Genomic DNA, 21,947 nt, shown 5'->3' with positions numbered 1-21,947 from the left:
CCTCGCCATTTGCGCATAACTGCACAGCACTTTCTCTATGCTTCTCATAAAATTTGATGCATTGAGCGTGTGTAACATTGGAACCTTTCTAGAGTGTGACAACAGGAACTCCCTCCTCCACGAGGCACATGATCTAGTTATACAGGGTAAGATCTGTGTGTGTGTGTGTGTGTATATTTGTACAAATTTAAGAGGCTTTATTCGAGTAATTCTCATAAAAGCACATTACATACATAAATTTAAAACCATTAAAACATCATTAAATAGACGCCTCCAAAAAAAGAATTACAATACATAAAATGTCATTAAAAAAAGATTTACAGGTAGCAGAAGATTCCACAGTTGGTCAGATATGTGCAAATACAACAATCCTTATATGGGTAGTCTCACGGCTATAGCTTTCAGCCTAATGACCCATGCCCACCCCAAATATTTAGCTGTTGCTATAGCTAATGGCAAATAGGAGCTAGTACAGATAAGTCTCAGTGCTACTGAACTACTGGTGGTGCCTAAATTCTTACAGGCAGGTGTTAGCCAAATTCGCCTTGGAGCGACATAGGCCCTACAAGAGAATAGAAAGTGCCCAATGGTTTCTTTTGTGGTTCCACAGACAGGGCAGGTGGTGTTAGATGATCCCCTCCACCTGCCAGTTAGGGACCTAAGAGGAAGGACTCCTATCCTCATCTGAAAGAGAAGTTTCCTGTGCTTAGTTATGTTGTCCCAATACAGTTCTATGGCAGGGAATGCTTTAGCTTCCAGATATCGACCTGCCATAGATTCCGCATCGGTTTTTCTCCAATCCCGCCTAGCAACATAATCCCAATAGAGCACCTTAATTGTTTTTTTACTGGGAAAAGCGGCTCCTGGCGGATTATCCCAAAGGAATTGAAGGCCAAGCACACACAACAAGGTTCGTAGATCTTTTAGCCATTTTATCCTGTGGAACACATCTTCAATCATTGCTAGAAAGCCCTCGGCATAGAGTTTAAGCTCTGGGGTAGTCCAGAGCCGCCTCCAATATAAAATCGGGCGAAGCTTCGCCAGATCTCCTACGGTATATTTTTTATTTCTCTATATGGTGAAGGTCTTAAAGGTCAAACTGTAATGGTGTGTGAGAGATGGGGCTTGACAAAGGCACAAAGCAAACAATGTATGTTTTAGAAGTTGAGTATGAATGTGCATGGGTGTGTTAGAACATGTGTATTATTCACAATACTTCTATACGGGCGACTACATTTTGGTATGTAAGTAGTCCACACATGATTTTTTTTTTTAACGCACTGGCCACTTTGAAAAGATTCCTTTTTCGTTAATGTGTGAATGTTGCTCGGAGCGGCCAGGTAGACAACCTCATGTCCTTTCCTCCCTCCTCCTCCTAATTTGCCCCTCTGGGGATCTGCAGATGAGAAAGCGCCTTCGATACACGAAGAACGAAGGGCGGCCGGTGGCTGACCGAACGGCGCTCACCTTATGCCACCCAAAAGAGCCTCAAATAACAAGGTCTTTCAATTCGTCGCTGCTACCGCCACTAGGTAGAGAATGTGCCTGCGACCGGAGCACCTGTTGGGAACCTGGGGCAGAGTAAACAGACCAAAGAGGCAGCAATGGAGCAGAGGTGAACGAGGGGTGGAAGCGACCACCACCTAATCAACGCACAATGACAATCTGAGCATACTCCTGATTTCCATCCTGACAGCGGAGTCCGGGCACTATGTCCGACGCCCGGTGGATGCACTTCTCCTCTGGATGGGGAAGAGCCAAGATATATACGCTGGAGTCTCAGGGTACCTGCTGAGAGAGTCCACATCGCCAAGGGAGCCACTCACATTTGAGGTATGGTATGGCACCCCTTGCCAAAGCACTCCCTCTCCCCTTTTTGGGAAAGGATCCAGTAAGTAGGCCTTGGAGTCTCAGATACCCCTCTGAGAGAGTCCACTGCGCTTAGGGAGACTCTCGCAACAAAGATGGAGAAATGATACCACTCCCCCTGGGATCACAGCTTACTGGACTTTGGGAGCAGCTTTGACTCGTCTACCGGTTTGTGTCCCAGTCACCCTCCCCTCCTCTTGCCATGCCCGTCTCTAACCCTCCCCTCCACTTTCCCTCCTCCATTCTCGGTCTACTTCCCCTGCTCTTACCCCCCACTCCCCAGAATACCTCCCCTTGCCTGCTTTTTCCCTTACCTATATGTTCCTTTTTGTTTGTCTCAACCTTACTTGTCACTATGTTGCCATGCTCTAATAACTGTGTAACCTTTGTGTAACCTTTGTAAAGATGTAACCTGCAATTATTGTCTGATACTCATGTAAACTGCTCTGATACCTCCGGGTCTAGCCAGCGCTATATAAAACCTTTAAATAAATAAATGTTTGTTTGTATTGTGTTCATTGAACTATAAATCTTTGTCTTCTAGATAGTTTCCTCCTGGCACAAAAGGACCCGGATTGGACAGAGTGTCAACCGGGTACTGAATGCATGTAGTCAGTTTGCATTTAATAGGGAAGCACTGTAGAGACATATACGGTTCAATTCGGTCCCGAAGAAAGCCAGAGACCCCCAAGATGTCGATAGGGGGTTGAAACAGGTCTACCTGATTAACAGGCCTTATTGATTAAAACCGGACAACTAGCACCATACCACTGTCCTACCTTTTTAGTTTTTACTCATCCCTCCTCCAACAATGAAAAAAAGTATAAAATTGATCTGGTAGGCGGTAGGGATTTTTATTGGACCCCGTTCCCTTTTCTACTCAGTTTCCTGCTAATGCTTGGACTAAAGCCCTAATATGGGCTTGTTTGCCATTAGAGGATTCTTTGGCGAACGTGGGATGGCCGATGATGAAGACTGACATCTGGGAGGTGTGCAAGATCTTGCACACCACCCAGATGTCAGTTTTCATCATCGGCCATCCCACGTTCGCCAAAGAATCCTCTAATGGCAAACAAGCCATTACAAGTGTAGTTAGGCATATCAGGAGGATGTGTTAAGCATTCATTGTATTTACTCAATCAAGAACGGACAGACTCAGATACAAAATCCAGACCAATTAGGTAAGTATAAAAAAGTATTCAGGTTGAGGCTGCCGGCATCTGGTTGAAGCTCAAGGTAGGTCGGGGATTACCAGATATCAGGTCAGGATCGCATAGGGAGATCTCTTCGTGGTGTTGGAACACTTGAACTCGGGACATGGGTAACAGGAGCACAGTAGTGCAGAATCGCGCAGCCGCCTGGTTCTGGATTCTGTGGTTGAAGTCTTTGTTGAGCAAATCTGGCGCTCACAGGAGACAGTCTTTAAGGTGAGAGCAGGGCAGGTCCTCCTGGCTCTGGGAGGCTCCTGGATATGCCAGGGTTTCTGCTGTAAGCAGGTTGGAGTTGGGACAAACCTGTAGTGCTGGGGCCAAAGCAGTTGGTGTCTTCCCCCTGGGGAAGCATGACTCTTCGGTCCTCTTTTCTTCCTTTAATCTTAAGAGGCAAGGTTCAGGCTTGCCCTTAAATACAACATTTAGGGGCACTTACGGGGTGTGCAGGTAGGGGACCAATGGGTCCTTTATTTGGGATGGGTACACCCCTTAGCATGCCTCCTCCAGTGGGAGGGGGGCATGAGCATCTCCCCAATTGGCTGGGTCCTCATATTCAAGGTGGAGGGGACCGGGTTATGTTCTTCATTTTGCCTCCCCCACCTGAGGGGTGGGCTTTGGAAAGGTGGGCAAACCTCTCCTCCCAACTTGGTTTTCCTGCCGATTCTCCAGCCCTAAATGGGGGTCAGAACTGGTGGGAGCCAGTTGCGTGGGGCAGGTACAGTCCGGGATAGATTTCTAAGGCAGCAGGCCTTTGAAGCTTCCCCTTTGTGGACCCAGCTGATCCTGGGGGAGGAGTCATGACACCTCTGCCCAGGATGGGCTTGGTTTCTGGACCCAGAGATCAGAGGCTCTCTACCCAGTGGTCCAGAAAGCTGTGTGGTGGTGGCAAATGGCAGGCAGGCAGCCATTTAGGAAGCACACCAGGGCGGGACCTCAGAGCATTTTACATTAAATCACACATTGGCATCAGTGTGGCTTTAATGTGCTGAGAAGTTTGCTACCGAATGGGCTTGGACACTGTAGGGGTACAGGGATCATTCCACTGTACCCTCACCTGTGGGCTAGTGCACCCTGTTAGGGGGTGACTTACCTCAGGCAGTGGGTTGCAGGCATGGCATACAGGGATGTGTGCCATGTCGACTTCACTTTTCTCTGCACCAAAACACGCAGCCTGCAATGGCAGTGTGTGGGTGATAAGGTACAGGGCCACGAAGGGTGGCACCGTAGGTGCTGAAGCCCTTTGAGGCCTTCCCTAGTCACAGTGCCCTTGGTACCCATGGTACCTTTTACAAGTGGCCTACCTGTGAACAAACAGGTGCTGGGAACCTGCAGGGTCCCAGGGCACATCAAGTCAAGTTGCATCAAATGTCAGGCAAAACGTGGGGGTAACCATGCAAAAAATGGCGCTTTCTTACAGGTAATAGTAGGATTTGTTCTCCCGATGCATTTAGGAGTGTGACAACAGCACTTGTTTATTTATTAAGAAGTTTTATATAGCGCTGGCCTGACCCGAGGGTATTGGAGCGCTTTACATCAGTTGCATTGCAGAAAATAATACATTAATAGTATGGGTCATGGACTGAGTTCCAATTCGTAGCGTAGCCATGAGGCGCTCTTGAAAAGTCTTAAAGGAATGTTACTGTCCTGAGTAGCGCTCCACTTTAGGGGAGGAGTGACGAGAACGGGGTCAGGGGCGAGGCGGCGGTAGAAGTCTTGAGGACACAGCGTCGTAACGGTGTGATGTGTCTGCTTCAGCGTTCCGGCTGTTCCTATCGGTTTACTAGGGAACAGTCGAGGAACTTTGAGCTGACTTTTGAATTTTGCAAAAGATGGAATAGTTCTGATGTGAGGGGGAATAGAGTTCCAGATTTTGGGTGTGTTACCGGCGAAGGACTCGGCCGCTTTTTTTGTTTGCGTGATATCAGCGGAATCAGTAGCAGAGTGTTCGAACTTCTGAGGTTCCTGGTCTGACCAGCTTTTTTGAGTTTGGAAGCCAGATATTCCGGTTTGCCGATGTGCAAGGCTTTGTGTGTGAGGCAGGCTGTTCTGAAGCTCGCCCACATTACAACTGGGAGCCAATTTAGTTCTCTAAGTGCAGGTGAGAAGTGATTACATTTTTTGATTCCGTTGACTATTCTGTCTGCCGCATTGAGAGTTGTTTTGAGGGGAGAAAGCTGTGATTTTGCTATTCCTGAGAGAACTGCATTCCCATAGTCTAGTCTTGACAACACCAATGCTTGGGTGGCTGGTTTGAGATCATTGGGCGGGATGAAAGGTTTTATTTTGTTCAGTAGCTTCAGGTTAAGGAAGGCGCTCTTAGAAGAGTTCTTAATGTGTTTGGTCATGTTCAGTTTTGAGTCTAGGGTGATAACTAGTGACTTCACAGTCGGTCAGAGTGAGGTTCCCGTTAAGCACATTAACAGCTTCTAGCCATTTTGCAATTTGGGGGTTTCTTTGTTGGACTTCTCTCAATGTGTTGTTGAGTCTTTGAATGTCCTTGATGGAGGAGATTTCCAAGTAGATCAGTGTATTGTCTGCATACAGATGGAAGGGAATGTTTAGTTTGAGTAGGGTGGTGAGGGGTTCCATGTAAATGTCGAAAAGTTGCGGGGAGAGCACTGAACCCTGGGGGACTCCCCTGCTGACTGGGTGTAGGTCGGACGTACAATTTTTGATTTTGATTCTTTGGGTGCAGTTGTGTAGGAAGGAGGAGAACCAGTGAAGGACCACCTCGTCAAGTCTGGCCCTTTCTTGAAGGGCCTGAATGAGAAGTTTGTGATCGACCGTATTGACTGCTGCCGAAAGGTCTAGGAGAATGACAAGGCAGCAATGGTCCGAATCAAGTGATTTGTGGATATCAATGACGTTGAGGATCGTGGTTTCAGTGCTGCAGCCTTTTCTGAAGCCAGACTGGTGTGAGTAAAGGAGGTTGATACTATCCATGTGTTTGGTTAGTTGTTGAAGCACGCATCTTTCCAGGATTTTGGATAGAAGAGGTAAGTTTGAGACAGGTCTAAAATTATTCAGGTCCTTTATGTAAAACCCAGTTTTTTCAGCAGTGGCGTGACTTGACCAACTTTATGGCAGTCAGGAAAGACTCCGCTTCACAGGGTGCTGTTTATGATCTTGCACCAGAGCGGGGCTAGGGAGAGTTTCAGCTTTTAGGTCAGTTGGGGTGGTAAAGGATCTAGGACGTGAGATGAGGGATTGGAGGTGGATATCAATTTGACTATCTCTGCTTCCTGAATGGGGTCGAAGAGTAACCAGGGTTTGGTAGGGGGTTTGGGTGCATTATCATATGCCCCAGACATGTTTCAATTGGTGGGTGGGGTGTTGTTGGTGACCAGTGAGAGCTCGATCTTGGTGATCTTGTCATTAAAGAAATTGGCGAAGTTGGCACACAGTTCTTTGGGAGCCAGCACTGAGGACGTAGCGAGCTTGGAGGTTTGTTGCCTGATGTTGTTAAAGAGCTCTTTGGGTCAGTTTTTTGCGCTGTCTAGCGCGGTGCAGAAGAACGGGTTTTTTTTGTTCTTGATGTGCTTGTTGTACTTCCTGCGAACTGCTCGGAGTTGTTCGCGGAAGATAGCGGTAGGATTGTTCCTCCAGCGTCTTTCTGTGGCTCTTAGTGGTCTCCTTTCGGAGTTGACATCAGAGTTAAACCATGATTTTTTTAAATTTCAGGGGGGCTAGTTGATCAAGCATGTCCACCATATTTGAGTTGTAGAGCGAGGTGAGTTCAGTTGTGGTGAGGTGCTCGTTGGCACTGGGGAGGAGTGAGCTTATCCTTTCTTCTAGGACGACAAGTGGAGTTAGGTTTCTAGCCCATTGGAGGGGGGGGGTCTTACGCGGGTGGCTGTGATAGGACTTTTTGGTTGATGTGAAATAAGATAATGTAATCCGATCAGTCCACGGGGAGGATGTGGTCGATCTGAACTGCGTCTCGTTGAGCGATAATGGTATCCAAGGTTGCTCCTTTATTGAGCGTTTCCTCTCAGCAGTGTTGGGATAGATTGTTGTCACGGAGAAGATTGTTTAGGGTTTGAATTAGAGAGTTGTTCTATTCATTCCAACGTAGGTTTAGGTCACCAAGAATAAAGTTGCTAGAGTCTCCGAGTGAGCAGTGGGCAATCAAGTCGGAGAAGTGTGCCCCGAATGCGGAGGTGTTGCCTGGGGGGTGATAGAGAAGATGGCAGAGTATTGCTCTATTGTCCTTTGTCTTGATGTTGGTGGTCAGACATTCAAAGGTGCTGTACTTGAGGGTGTCCATTTCCACGATGGCGATATTCTTGTGTATGATAGCTACACCTCCACCTCGTTGATCTTTTCTGTCTTTGTTGATAATATTAAAGCCTGGGGGCACAAGCATATCTAAGCTTGTTGAGGAGAGCTCATTTAGCCAAGTCTCCTTGAAGAACGAGATATCTATGTCATGAGAGAGGATGGCTTCTGCTAGCTCAGTTGCATGCTTGGGGGCTGATCTGCAGTTTATGAGCATGCAGTTGGTGGAAGACCCTTCTTTGCGGAGGTTCTTTCCGGAGAGGGGACCCTAAATATGGTGGTGAGGAAGGGCGGGGGTCTTGGGGGGTTAGGGAGGGGGTAATCTCATACGAAACCTGTGATCACTTGGATCTTGGATCGGCTGGGGGTGGGGGGGGAGAGTCGTACTTTGAGGCTAGAACAGCTGCTTCTTCGGAGGACATTGCGGCTTTGGTTCTAATGGGTCTCTGTGTCGGGATCTCTGTAACAGTTCTTATGGGTCTCTGTATCAGGGTCGCGAGGGTGGTTAAGGACCAGATAGTGCCCGTTAGTTTGTGGGAGATGGTCGGAGTGGGAGCCCTGGTAGGGGATTGCCTGGGCTTTCGGGCCTTGTTGGGGTTGGTTAAGATTTTGCTTAATCCCAGGAATATAGTTTCTAGCTGGCTTTCTAGTAGGGCGAGACGCTCTGCCATGTTTTCCAGGGCGGGATGAGGGAGTCGTGCGTAGGGTCGTCCCGTGAGGTGGAGGGCATGTCTGTGTTCTGGTGCCTGTTGCTGCTTGTGTTGTCCATGCTGCCTCTGTTAGGGACCATGGGTAAAGGGTGCAGTGTGTCATGCCGTGGTTTCATCCTCTGGATGCCAACGGGTGGGGTAGTGTAGTTAGTGTTAAATGCTGGTAGGGCAGGGTCATGATGTTGTTGGAGGTGAATTGGGGAGGGGGAGGCCGAGGGTGACGTTCGTCTGGGAGTTGGAGATCGCAAATCGTGGGGGCGGAGGGGCGGGTGGTGACTCCAGAGGGGAAGGACATGTTGACCGGGGGTAGATAGTGGGTCAGGGAAGGAAGTAGCGAGTGCAAGTAGGCGTTCGGAGTCAGCGAAGAGGGAGTCTAAGACATCTAGGTTCTAATTGTTAGCCTGTATCAGGACTGTGCCATACGAGTAGATGTCACAGATATGCTCCCACTCCATGCCGAGCGGTTGGTGGTCGAGGTCGTCAGTTTGCAGCTATGTGGAGTAATCGGAGTAATCGTAGTTTTGGAGATGTGAAGTTGCGTTCTGAACGTGGCGTTCCAATTATCTGGTCTGTTTGAATGATGAGATCCATCTTTATCTGCCCTTTGGAGGAGCTGTGATATCTGTGGTTTCATTAATAAATTGCAGAAAGGGCCTTCCAAGGGTTAAGGGTCACAAAGTGTTGAGCTTACCATACTTGCCTTGATATTAAAACATACCTCAGTTTACAGTGGCGGAACACCTGGACAGACTAAATATAATATTTTTTTTCTTATTTATCAAATGGATTTGACAGAATCAATTGTCTGAATGCTTGTTCGACAAGTAGTTCCCACGACAGCGGGAAAAAACATTTGTATTCCACACGGTTATGCAACTACTGCCCTTCCTACGAAGGTGAAATGGTTTGTCTTGTAAAATATGTAATGTCTTGAAATTAAGAATGGCTTTCAGTGTTAGCAGCTCAGAGACTAGCCAAGACGATTTAGTTGTCTGCAGGTTATACGACAAATGAGGAAGTAAAAATATAACAGAAGTTGAGTATCACTATAAAACCACAGTTTAAAGTAAACTGCAAAAGGTGTGGTATAATTAAAAGCCAGCTTTGTGATTACTAGCGACGGGTTAAACTGTATAAAAAACTAAAATTAAATACCGTTTTTTAAACAAATTATACCACTGTGAATAGAATATAACTCATTTAACGCACTATAGGCACCCTTTTCTCTAGATGCTGCGGGCAGCTTCCTCAAAATAATGCAGGGATTCTGAAGTAATTACGAGAGATTAGGAAAGGGTGTTCATGGGAAACCTTAAATCTGGGGCAGGCCGCCTCAAGTATTAGATAAACAGCAAGACACGTCGCAGAAATAAGGTAAAATGGCTATTAGCCTTTCAGGCAATTAATTAGGTGTGCAACATGAACAAAATAATTGTTTTTCTCAACTTTTTGAAGAAATCAGTACGTGCACCTTACCGACTTTTGGAGGGTTAAACGGAGCGTCCTTTAATCGTTTTTCCAGTTCAGCAAGGGATGTGTTGTTAATTATGTCCTAGAAGAATAAGAAACCACGGCATATGAGAAGGTATGTTCAAAAGAAATAAACGGCAGATGTGTTTTGCAAATGATAGAGGCTTGATTATATGGTGATCTACTGCCACCTTGCGGTTGCAAAATTCTTACTTTTTTTATAAATGAAGCAAATAAAAGCGGTAAAAGGTGCAACACGGCGTTAATTCAGACACGGGTACATATCTCGATTAAGTGATGATGAATATTAATTACAAACTGTCGTGACAGAAGCTGCTAATGTGACAGTATTATGCACCAGAGCTGCTAATGAGACGGTATTATGCACCAGGAAGGTAAGGTTGAATTGGAAGTAGTGTGGAGTGAGAAGAGATTGGGTTTTCAGATGTAATAATCATTAAGAAGAAACTAGGGCTAACATGAGCAAACGTGACTAAAGGGAGAAACTTGATGCAATCTTAGATACTTGTGACGGAACAAATATTCAAATTAGGCGGGGGAGGGGCAGCGAAAAAGACGAGGGGAAACAAACAGTAGGCGACCAAAGAAAATAAGAGACAGCTATCAGTTGAACACTGAAAACAAAGTTGATGACTTGAGACAAAATGAAAAGTACTATAAACCTCAGTAACTATCTCGGTTAATGTAATAGCAACCATTGAGAGATATCCCCAACTGCAAATGATTTACGTTTCAATTCCAAAAATAAACAAGCATTTGCAATTTAATAGGTCACGCATTTGCAAAAGTTTGAGCTATTGGCATTGTAAATGACAAACTATCTATGTGTTGGTTTCGAAAACAGATAAATAAATGGCAATGTCATTTACAATGCCAACAGCTTAAACTCTCGCATTGTAAATGACAATGCCTTTTATTTATGTTTTTTTTAAAACAAATAAAATGCATTGTCATTTAGAATACCAATAGCTCAAACTCGTGTAAATGCGAGACCTATTGCATTGCAAATGCGTTTTTTGTACTTTGCTTATCTGATGGCAATAAATATCCAGCATAGTGAAACACTAACTTAAACGCGGATCCTTCTTCCCAAGACCAGTTCCTGCAGAGTCTCCCAAATAATTACTGGCTCCAGGGCCGGACTGGCCATAGCGGGCACCGGGCAATCCCCCAGTGCGCCGCACGGGTGGGGGCCGGTTTGGGGGCCGTTTTTGTTACAGGGACGATTTTGCTGCAAAATCGTCCCTGTACCAAAATTGGCTGAAAACCGGCCCGGCAAAGAGCTCGGCGGCACCTCCAACACCCCCAAGTGGGGAGAGGGGGCCGGCCGAGCAATTTGCCATGGCCGGTTGTGGTTCACAATCTGCACTGGATATTTCCTGTTCCCTCTACACCCTTTTGTGGGACACTTAGTCAGAGGGGCAACTAGAGCCAAATTTCGGGGGGGGGGGGGGTTTACTAAAAATGTCAGGGGGGGCTAATTCTTCCAGCAATAGGCAGAGTGGAGCTGTAGGGGTGAAAAAACAACAAAGCCTCGTTAACACGCAAATGGTCTTTTAAAGGCCTGTGAAGTACCCAGGTGCAGCTGCGATAAGCTCAAAAACGGTCTGGAAGCAGTCTCAGCCCGGGCTGACACACACGAAAGGGGGGGGGGGGGATAGGGGGTGGATTCGAAGCCCTTTGACCAGGGCCGGACTGGGAACCAAAACCGGCCCTGGCAAAGTGCTCGGCCGCCCCCTCCCCTGGGGGGTTGGGGGTGCCGCCGAGCTCTTTGCCAGCGCCGGTTTTCAGCTGATTTTGTTACAGGGACGATTTTGCAGCTATGATGCAAAAACGGCCCTGTAAAAAAAAAAAACGGCCCCCAGGGGCCCCAAACCGCCCCCCCACCCGTGTGGCGCTCCGGGGGATTGCCCGGTGCCCGCTACGGCCAGTCCTGCCCTGCCTTTGACCCCTATGGGCGTTGAACACGTGCTCGTTCTCCAGGGGGTGCACTTTGAGGTACAGAGATGGCATTTATATCCCAGGCAGTGATGCAGTAAACGTAGGAGTTGTCAAAGTTGTCAGAAAACATGAGAAAGCATGCATTTGTGCTTGCAGCAGTGAAATGAACAGTAAAAACCGGGGAACCAGACTATAAACAGACCCACAAACAGCCAAAAAGAGGCCTACGCATTGACCTTTGATGCCAGAGCTTCTGACACTGCTGGACTGCCCTGTGGCAAGAGCCACTCGAAATAGGGGATTTGCTGCTGCGACTTTTTTGCATAATTATGGACGTGCCACGTGTACAATATAATGCATAATATACTGAATGATTGGCAAATTTAAAAAAAAGTGTATAGGTCAAACGGATCCAAAGTTACTAAAAACGCAGCAACACATTGACATTCGCAAAGATGAACTGGTCATCTGTTGCTTATTGCTGTATTTGGGTCCAAAATGGTAATAATGGGGATACATTGACAAAATAATTAGGTAATGTCACAAAATGGGCAGCATTGTTCAGAATGAATTGCCTTGTCTTGCCACATAATTTAGCCAATCACCCCACATAATTTGGTCCTTGGGCCTGGTCTACGTGAGAAGACACCTGCTGGACTCTAAGGTGTGCTGTAACGTCTGCTAAGGCCCACAAATGTTTTTAGTTGGTTGCCAGTGTGCTTTCTGGAGCCCAGCTGTGTCAGGGCTGATTGTAGGCCGGGGTGCTTTTTAAAGCACAGAGGTGTTAGCGGGTGTCTTGTGGAAAAGTAGGTGCTATAAAGGTCCATTCTCTCTAGCACTCACCCACCACATGCTAGGTGTAACTGGCACACACTAGTACGCAGTGGACGAAAATGTGTGTGTGAAACGTTATCCCTTGGGGGTTACTAAAACTGAAGCGGTTAGTTGCTTTTGAGACCACGTGCCCCAACGGCGCTCAGAGTCAATGGACGTGAAGGTACTGAGCAAAATATCACAGGTCGCCATGTCATTCGGCGCATATCACTGTGGCTAACAATGCCACCAGGCGCACATCAATGTACGCAACTCACTCAGTGCACAACATTACCGACGGTTACTGAGCGCCACTTCACCTCGGTGCACTACATCACTGGACGCCATCAGGGCACTCGACGCTCAATGTCACTGGAGGTCAAGTCACTGCGCAAAACATCTGTACGTCAGGTCGCTCAGAGTTCAAAATCACATCTCAGACCAAGCCATAGAGTATATAGTGATACTAATTTTGTGCACCACTATGCACCTATAAGACCAGCAGCCAGTTATCACAAATGTACAGCTAGAGACCTGAGTGCCTACTTCGAGGAAAGCAGGGGTCCGTCCTACAGGCAACAACTGCGGTGCATTGATAGATCGGAGTGCGAGACTCGTATCAGGTGTGTTTTAAGTCACGACTGGGATGCATTTGATAAGCTGTATCTGGACCTCAGCACTGGAACGACAGGAAATACTACAGGGAAAGATTGAGGTGCATTGCCAGCGCTGTGTGAGGACCCTATTACGGAAACAGCAAAAACTACCGGGGATTATAACTGAGGCATACCTCAGTCCCAAAATTCCAGGAGGGTTGCGTGGCTGTGGGAGTCTGTCATGAACTAACGGGAAGCGCTGCAGCTCGGGTTTAGATGCCTCAATGTTGTCTGAGGTGAGGTGGAGCCTGTTTAGTTCGTAGAAGTGCGTGTGCCAGATCTGGAATGGAAAATGTCTGGAGGTCAAGAGTGAGATGACTCAATAGAGCGGAGTGTTGCACGAGTCATATGACACGTGCACTCAGAGGATTACACTGCAGCGCCTTCGATGTACCCTGGTGTTATGGCCAACTCACAGAGGTTTACACTGCTCCCACACTCTCCGCATTCAAAGACCCCTCACCCACACTGTCCCGTGCTCCTGGCCCCCTCTTTCCTCATGTGCACCCCTGTAGTGCACCCTGAAGCAGAGGGGAAACTGCGAGTGTAAAGGGACTGGGTGGGTTCACCTCTGGCCGGCGGGAGGAGAAACACTGAAAAGGATCTCTGGCCGGCCCTGGAGTCAGGTTACAAAAGCTTCAAACAGCCCCCCCAAAGCTTCCTCGAGTGGCTGCAGGAGAACAGTCCGATTCCGAGCCCCGCTCCTCTCGGAGTAAACGTGTCACGCAGCATTAAGTACCTGCGTGATGGTAACTGGGCCCATTGTGAATTATTTTCCACAAAGGCAAAGTTCACATGGTTCCATATTGTACATGGCCCGAGAGGCACGAATGCAGCATACCACCTACAGAGCGCAACCTTTCATTTCACTGGCACTTTGGCAATGGGCAGTGATGTTGCACCCGGCTCACTTGCAAATTTAGACTTTGCTTGCTAAAGGGCAAAACGATTAAAGCACGATTGCACCCACTTGGTAAACGTAGGGGAAGGTTTCCACCGGGTCCACAATGGTGAATTAAAGGTCGTGGCCTGGGGAAAAATGAGCCCCTCGTTGCCGGGCAATGCCCCCGCACTTGCACCAATCCCAGCAGCTGATTGCCGACGTCAGCGGTGCAACGCACGGAGGTCCCTAGGCTCTTGGGCCACGGCGGTGATTCCTGTCTGCCGGGATCGCCCTGTCCTCCCCGTGACCCTGTGCGCCATCCCTCTCCGTGCCTGCTTCAGGGCTGTCCTGAAGAATTTTCTTATCTGCTTGTAAAAATAAACAAGCAGATAAGAAAAGTCTTCACGACAGCCGTAAACCAGGCCATCATGTCCGGAGGGGCTATCCGAAAAGCAGACAGAGTGGCACCCAAAAACACTCCTTTCCATTGGGAAGCCAGCGTTAACCATAAACGCTGACGCTACCCAATGGAAAAGAGGGGCGTGGCTTAGAGTCCCTTTTACAATTCTTGTATTTATAAGATTTCTCACAGAGGCGGAGCAGGGCTCTGCCCTGCCACGCCCAGGCGAGACCTAAAAACTAAAAGGGCAGAAAAAATTAAAGATAACTTTTGCCAAATATTGGGGAATGGTGGGTGCAAAAAAATCCACATTTTTGCAGGAATTCTACTCCGAAAAAGAATTCTGCTTGGAATAATAGAACATTGGCATGTAGGGACTGAGTCACCATAACACCTCAGTCTCTATGAGCCTGAGTCCTACTAGCTATAGTGCCTCACTTGTCCTCTTAACAGAGAAAAAAGTGAGTTGGCACCCCAGAACACAGCCCTCTTGGTGATCACAGTAACAGGACACAAACTTTCGCTCTCTCACTCGCATTTTTCCACAATAATATAAACAAGAGACACAAAGTTTTGAATATTTATTTAAACTATTGCGCTGTAAAATGCAATATTGATGCCACAATTACAAAGCAAATGCATCTCAAAAATACTATTAGGATGGCTAAGGAAGCATACTATACTAAGCATCGTCATGTTATAAGACCAATTTAGCCTAAACCCCTCTCCCCTTCTACTGAAGCTAAATGATTATATATAAAAGATCTCGGGGATTAGTGGCAAACCCGGTACCTTAGCATATACAAATGGACGTTCTACATCTCAGCTGACATAGCAATTTCAACTCAGCACCCTCGCTTAGTGTGGGTTTTTCTTACTCTTGTACTCCATTATATGACAAGATGTGTGCTCAAACAGCTGCGTTTGTGTTATGTGTAGGTGCTTGTGCCTGGTCCGAGAGAACAAGGGCATTATTGTTTGACCTTGTCTCGATGTTCAGACTAAATCTCAGAAAAAGAACTGAGCACGAAAACATATGCAGGGTCCACGTGAAAGTGAAGTGTGGCACGAAGACAGTGTGTTTATATAGTAACGTGCAAATAAAAATGCAGCCTACAACGTGCACAATTACGCTAACATAGGAAAAACAATAATGTGCCATGCAGAAAACGCACAACAAAATCTTAGGTTAAAAATAACTAAGTCACACTTATACGGCAAGTCAGAGCTAGAGAAGTTTGGGCCTCACTGTGCAATGTAACAACCCTGGAGGAAAGGTTCAGAGAAAACTATACAAGCCCATGAAGGCATTCTGGTCTTCTCCAGCTTAATCCCATGCACTGAAAAAGTACCTATATGGGACAGTATGTTCAGCGTTCAAGCACCTAATGCACCATAAAAATCGCATTTCAATGCAACTGTAGATGTTACACACTGGTTTTGTGCATACTGATCTAACAGATAAAACGGAATGGACACATTTTATGCAGTGGAGGAACAATGCAACAAAGCCCTTAAAATGTGATTTTCTTAATCCAAGAAAAATTCTAAACAAAAGAAGATGTTTCACTTAGACCAAGTACACCCAGTCAAAATTACATCACATTTTCACAGACAAGTCAATTCAATTGCTTAGACTTAATTCTTAGCCGTTCAGTTAAACTTTTGATTGCATCGGTCATCCTCCAAAAATACAGCCTTTACAACACATCACCATTCCCACCTACCACATCTTTATTACCTCCAGGTGCCAGAAGCACCCTACAAACAAAGGGACAGTTAAGCATACACCAATATAACACTACCTTATACCATCTCAGCACGGGCACACACAACACGTCTTATGCCAGCCACACGGACTACACTATCCTATCACCTTCAAGGATATCCACACTGCCCCTCACTTACCCTCAATACCCAGCACACATCAACGCTTGCATGATTACCACCAGCTCAGTATTTTCATACTAACTTAGATCATATGTGAACTATTCCCAATAGCGGATATTGTGGTGTTGATTCTAACAGGAGAGTGGTTAGCTGACTACTACATCCCCCATCGGATTCCCACAATAGACAAAAGATAGAAAAAATAACAAGTCCTTATCTAACGTATAAAAGAGAAGAAATAAATGAGCCCAATAGTTCACAGATAGTCAAGAGTGAGTTAAAGTCATAGAAAGGATTAGGAGTGGGAGAGTTTGAGATAGAAAATACAGATATGGGAAAGTTGGCTGAGGTAGTAACTTGGAATGTCAATGGACTACATATTAGAGAAACACAGGTTAGTTTTGCAGTATTTATGAGACTTAGAAGAACTAATATTGCAAAAGACGCATCAGCAAATGGTAGAGTTTAGAGAATTATTCGAAATGTAGGTGGGTACAGGATGTGTTATGTTTGGTTCAAACAGGTATCACAAAGGGGGCAGCGATAACGGTTAGGAAAAAATGTGTGCCTCTCGATCATAAAACAGACTCCTCCAATAGGTGGGTTTTGGCAATTATGGGGGTCGCCCACATCACGTTTATACGTGCAGGTTTTTATCGAGGACCCTCGAGGCTGGATTATTTATTATTAGCATAGCTCCTGGTCTGAATGACTGACAACTCACCTTCCGGCGCATATCTCTGACCACTCAGCATTTAATCTCACCCTATCAGAATCTGCTTCTCAAATTAGATGGATATTGAATAGGATTCTACTTAATGAGAAGACAATAATGCAAGACATAATAGAGACCACTAAGGAATTCTTCAAGTATAAAAAAAGATACGGACTCTTGTAAAATGGTTTGAGTCTCTTACAAGGCTTACATTAGAGGGATTATTAAGTGGTAAGGATTTGGTTGGGCTATCTAGTGTAAGACTAGACCTAGAGACTGCTTAGAACGGTCTTAAACGTTATTTGAAAAAGCAACTGGTATCAATGGTAAACTAGTAAGCTGCAGACTTTTTCAAATGGGAACAGTATGGCTCTCTGATGTCCTGGAAAACAAGGACAGAGGAGACAAGGAACATTATAAAATCACTAAAGGAAGTGGATAAAGCGTTAAACCTTCAGTCAGAAATAGAAATGTTTAAAAAAAACTAGCAATAAATAGAAGGGAGAAATAACCCCGACTAGAATAAATGCAAGAATTGGTTAGCGGATAGGAATCTGGTAGCAATATCAGAAACACACAATCTGCAGCTCTGAGGATAGATGTAAATGAAGAGGCAATAACACAGCAAATAAATTAAAGAATGGGAAAGTAGCATGGTCCAACAGAATACCGGAAAAACTGGTAAAAGCAGTATCAGAGCAGACAGCTCCAGTATAGAAAATGCTTTTAAATTCAATTTCGCATATTTTGGATAGCATACCCCCTTCATGGAACGAAGCCACAATAACACTAATGTTAATACCAAATAAGGATCCCATAAACCCAGACTCATAGGCCGATATTAATAAATGTGTTTGCAGGCATTTTAGCTTAACACATTACAAATGTTATCCCGTCAATAATGAATCAAGATCTGTATTTAATGCAGTTCTGCATGGCATGGAAATCCCGAGTACTTGGCTGGGGGCAGAGGTGGTTCCTATATTCAAGAAGGGCTCACCTCTGCTCCCAGCCAACTACAGACCAATCAGCCTAATTGATGTGCCCCAGAAGCTTTTTGGTAGGATACTGTTGAATCGCCTCCAGGACTGGGCAGAGGAAACTGATGCCCTTAGTCCATATCAGGCGGGCTTCAGGAAGGGAGTGTCCACAGTGGACCAGGTTTTTCGTTTGAACATTATTTATTGGAGGACGGCGATATTCGAAGGCGGCAGCTTGTACACTATTTTCGTGGACTTGCGGGCCGCCTTCGACCTGGTACCTAGAGGGAAACTCTGGAGTGTTCTGGCCGAGATGGGGGTCCCTCCGGACATTCTGGCAATTCTAGAGAGATTGCATCATAACAACTATGCCCGGGTTAGGTGTGGGAAGTTTGGGGAACTAACGGACAGATTCCCCGTTGGCAGAGGGGTGAGGCAGGGTTGTGTACTGGCACCAACCCTGTTCTGCCTCTTTGTCAACGGGCTAATCGCCCATCTCAATGGCATCGATGCTCCCAAATTGAACGGCAGCAGGGTACCTGCAAATATGTTTGCAGATGATACCCTGCTGCTGTCCAAAACCCCCATGGGGATACAGAGGATCCTTGAATCTTTTGTGGTTTTCTGCACGGAAAGGGGGTTAGAGATCAATGCTGTAAAAACTAAGTTCATGGTCTTGAACCCAACCCAAAGATCACGCTTGAACCCCTTGCTAGGATCATCACGTCTAGAGAGAGTCTCCACCTTTGAATATCTGGGTGTAACGCTGAATGAAACCATGTCCTGGGGTCCACACCAGACTAGGGCTAGCCTCAAATTAGTGCAGACCACAGGTGGTATCCTACGGATGATGAAAAGTTCAACATATCGACCACTGGGGCCGGTCATCCAGATCTATAGGGCACAGGCTAGGGGAGCTACCACATATGGGGCGGAATTGTGGGGGCATACACCTGCCCCCAATTTGTCTATAACTGAGAACAAATGTATTAGACAGATAGTTGCACTCCCTTCTAGTACACCCCTCCTCCCTTTGAGGATGGACTTGGGCCTGAGACCCATAGCAGACGAACTGGGCCTCAGACCCATAGCCTTCTGGAGAAGGTTATGGAGCAGTGAGGAACTTTCTCCCTACAGGGCAGAACTGAGGGAGTTTCTAACCCACCCCAAAGCCCTACAGATTCCCTGGATAAAATATATAAAAAAGTCCTGCGTGAGAATGGGGTTCCCAGATCTATGGTCCGATCCAGCTAATGCGTCACTTAGGATCCCACGAAGAGTTTTGGCCAATGCTTATTATGAACAGAAACTGGCTATGGCCTTAGATTGCCAGCGCGAGGGGTCATTAACTTCTGTATTTACACAATGCAAGGATTCTTACAGGCTGGAGGGGGTCCTGGATGGGATGACTCCCGTGTTGGCCAGGAAGCTATTTCTCCAATGGAGATATGGCACATTGCCTTTGCGGTCATATACCAGCTCCTGGTCTACACCGCCCTCTACCAAGCAATGCCCGGCATGTACCTGTGATGAGGAAAGCGACCTACACGTGGTCTTGTTTTGTCCAACTTACAAGGCCGCTAGGAAATATTGGCTTTTACCCCTTATTAGAAACTTTGGTTGTAGGGAATACCTCCAGATGTATAGAATTTTAAAAACTGATGTTTCAGGACCAACGGTGTTTGCACTAGCCAAATTCCTTACAAATGTCTGGCATACCCGCACCCGTATTTTAAAGTCGCAGTTGACCACCTAATTATAAGAATATGAATTTTAATGTATGGCCTTTTATCTGCTTTTCTTAAGAAGTACTTATCTTTTATGGTGGAAAGGTTTACTACTGTATTATATGTGTTTTACTGCATACCCTTGATGGTCTCACACTGCTTTTTTTGTGTTTTACTGTATATCTTTGATGGTCATGGCCGAAATAAAGATGAAAGATTTAGAATCAAGATCATCCCTGGGAGACAGTTAAATGAGTTGACACACCTTTTAATAGGCTTTATTGATATAGAGGAAATTCATAAAGTGCCTTTAGCAATAGCCACTGTCAACACAGCAAAAGCATTTCACAGGGTACATTTGGAGTACCTATAGGAAGATTTGGGAGTGTATGGATTTTGTAAGACCCTGATCAATTAAATGCAAACCCTATACAGTGCACCTTCTGCCTGGAGCCTAATAAACATAGTATTATCAAATGTTTTTAAATCACTAAAGGGACTAGACGAGGCTGCCTGCTTTAACCACTTTTCTTCAATTTATACATTGAACCCTTTGCCCAATGAATCCGTGTAGATACAAACATAGTCTCATACGAGTTATCGGGTCTAGTCAGGAAAGTGGCCCTATATGATGATGACATAATTTACACATCAGACCCAACCACTCGAACAACATCAATAGAGCAACTGGCAAATGGATTTGGGGCTCTATGTGGTTACCAAATCAAGAAAAACCTAATAATGGGGTGGAATCTCAAATAACATTCCAAACCTAAAAAAGCAGATTAGTTATCCAGGGATCCAAATTACCCAAAATTTAGAGCAGCTAACAGGAAAAAACCTAGTGAGGGCTCGCAAGGAGATTCAGGCTGTGTTAAGAAAATGGAATGATCTGCCATTATTAAAATTTTACAGGCAGTTAAACTTAATCAGAATGGTAGTTCTACCAACGCTAACCTTTCTATCTAACATTATCCCACTGTTATTTTTGAAATCAAGTATTGCTAAACTACAGGGCATGCATGACCAATAGCTTTATCTAGGCCTCTGTGGGTGTGTGACTTTTGTGGAGAAAATACGAGGTAATTAGATAAACAGGGGCTAGCATCACCAGACTTCCAACTATATGCCTATGCGTTTCAATTTAAAAGCAGTAGAATTCTTCTAACACAACCAGATAAGTCACCAAGGGGAATCATGTATGCTGCTATGATCCAAGATTGAAGACTTCTGTATAGATTCGGAGCACCAAATCTTTTAAGACTGTCCGTCTGAAGATTTTAAGACATGTGTTACAAGTATGGTATCGCATGCGGAAAACATTCAAGGTACACTACTATGCATACACTACCTCAATATTGAATTGACAAGCATTTTTAAAGCACAAGCTTAATATTCCACTAAGAGATGAACACTAAATACTGGGGAGATTTAAGAGATGGAGTTAATCTTATAAATTGTGAGACCATATTTGAGACTATGCGGGGAAGTGTTAAATTTTAAATGCTATCAGCTGCAATCATGATGGTCCAGTCAGCTTTGGAATAAGCTGACTGGCAGTACAATATGCTGTACGAGGGAATGAAATTGAACCAAGAGGTGGGAGCTGGGAAAAGCCAAAGATGAAAAACAGTCCTATACAAAATGGAAATGAAGTTTGCCAGTGCAGGACCTAGCAGAGGTATAGCAAGTATCTGAGTCTGCTTTATAAAACGGTCAAAACTGCTGCTCTAAAAAGAAATCACTTTTATACCCTCCATAGGATATATTGGAGCACCAAAAGACTGGCTAAATTCTCTGCTGAGTTACCTAGATGTAAGAGCTGTGGAGTTAGAAAAAGAAAACTACCTACATATGCTAGCCATGTGCGCCATTCTGTTTAACTTTTGGAACAAAGTATCTGAAATTATGTTAGCAGTGTTTGGGTACAGTATCTAGGTAAGCATAACTAATTTTCTTTGGATTAGAAGAAGCAGATTATGCAACCTTGAGTGCCGCTCAAGAAATGGCTAATGGTTTATTTAATTGTATTGGCTTGAAGGGAAATTTTAAGAAGTGGATCTCTTCTGAGGCCCCAGACACTACAGACTGGCTTATTTCAGTTATACTAGTTAGTTAGATAACAAATATTACCCTAAATCACTTCAGAAAACATGGCATGGTTTATTTTGTTTTGGCAAAGAATTTCAAATGTCCATAATCACTCCTGTTGAGTGCTGAATAGCTGGTGGCCTCAGGCATATCCGCAACAATAAAATGTCAGCAACTGGGCAATGTTGTATGGAAAATGGCGGTTGGAATAAGCGTTTCTAAAACAAATGAAAGCTGAAGGTGATGACTAAAAATGTATTTAAAAAAGACAAATGGGAAGGTTCGTACCAAG

General features: G+C 45.4%; 1 protein-coding gene across 2 annotated transcripts in view; it reads right to left on the bottom strand.

Annotated features, from left to right (window-relative positions):
• The window catches only part of PARN (poly(A)-specific ribonuclease), a 637,089-nt gene that overhangs the window by 312,709 nt on the left and 302,433 nt on the right, over positions 1-21,947 (bottom strand). For both annotated transcript variants that reach the window (XM_078663093.1, XM_078663092.1), the window contains exon 16: positions 9,545-9,620. In XM_078663093.1, the coding sequence (XP_078519219.1) occupies positions 9,545-9,620 (76 nt within the window). The remainder of the gene's footprint in view (positions 1-9,544; positions 9,621-21,947) is intronic.

Source organism: Lissotriton helveticus, chromosome 10 (genome assembly GCF_964261635.1).
Source record: "Lissotriton helveticus chromosome 10, aLisHel1.1, whole genome shotgun sequence".
Taxonomy (NCBI): domain Eukaryota; kingdom Metazoa; phylum Chordata; class Amphibia; order Caudata; family Salamandridae; genus Lissotriton; species Lissotriton helveticus.
The sequence above is the reverse complement of the archived record's forward strand: the minus strand, read 5'-3'. Positions and strand labels throughout refer to the sequence as shown.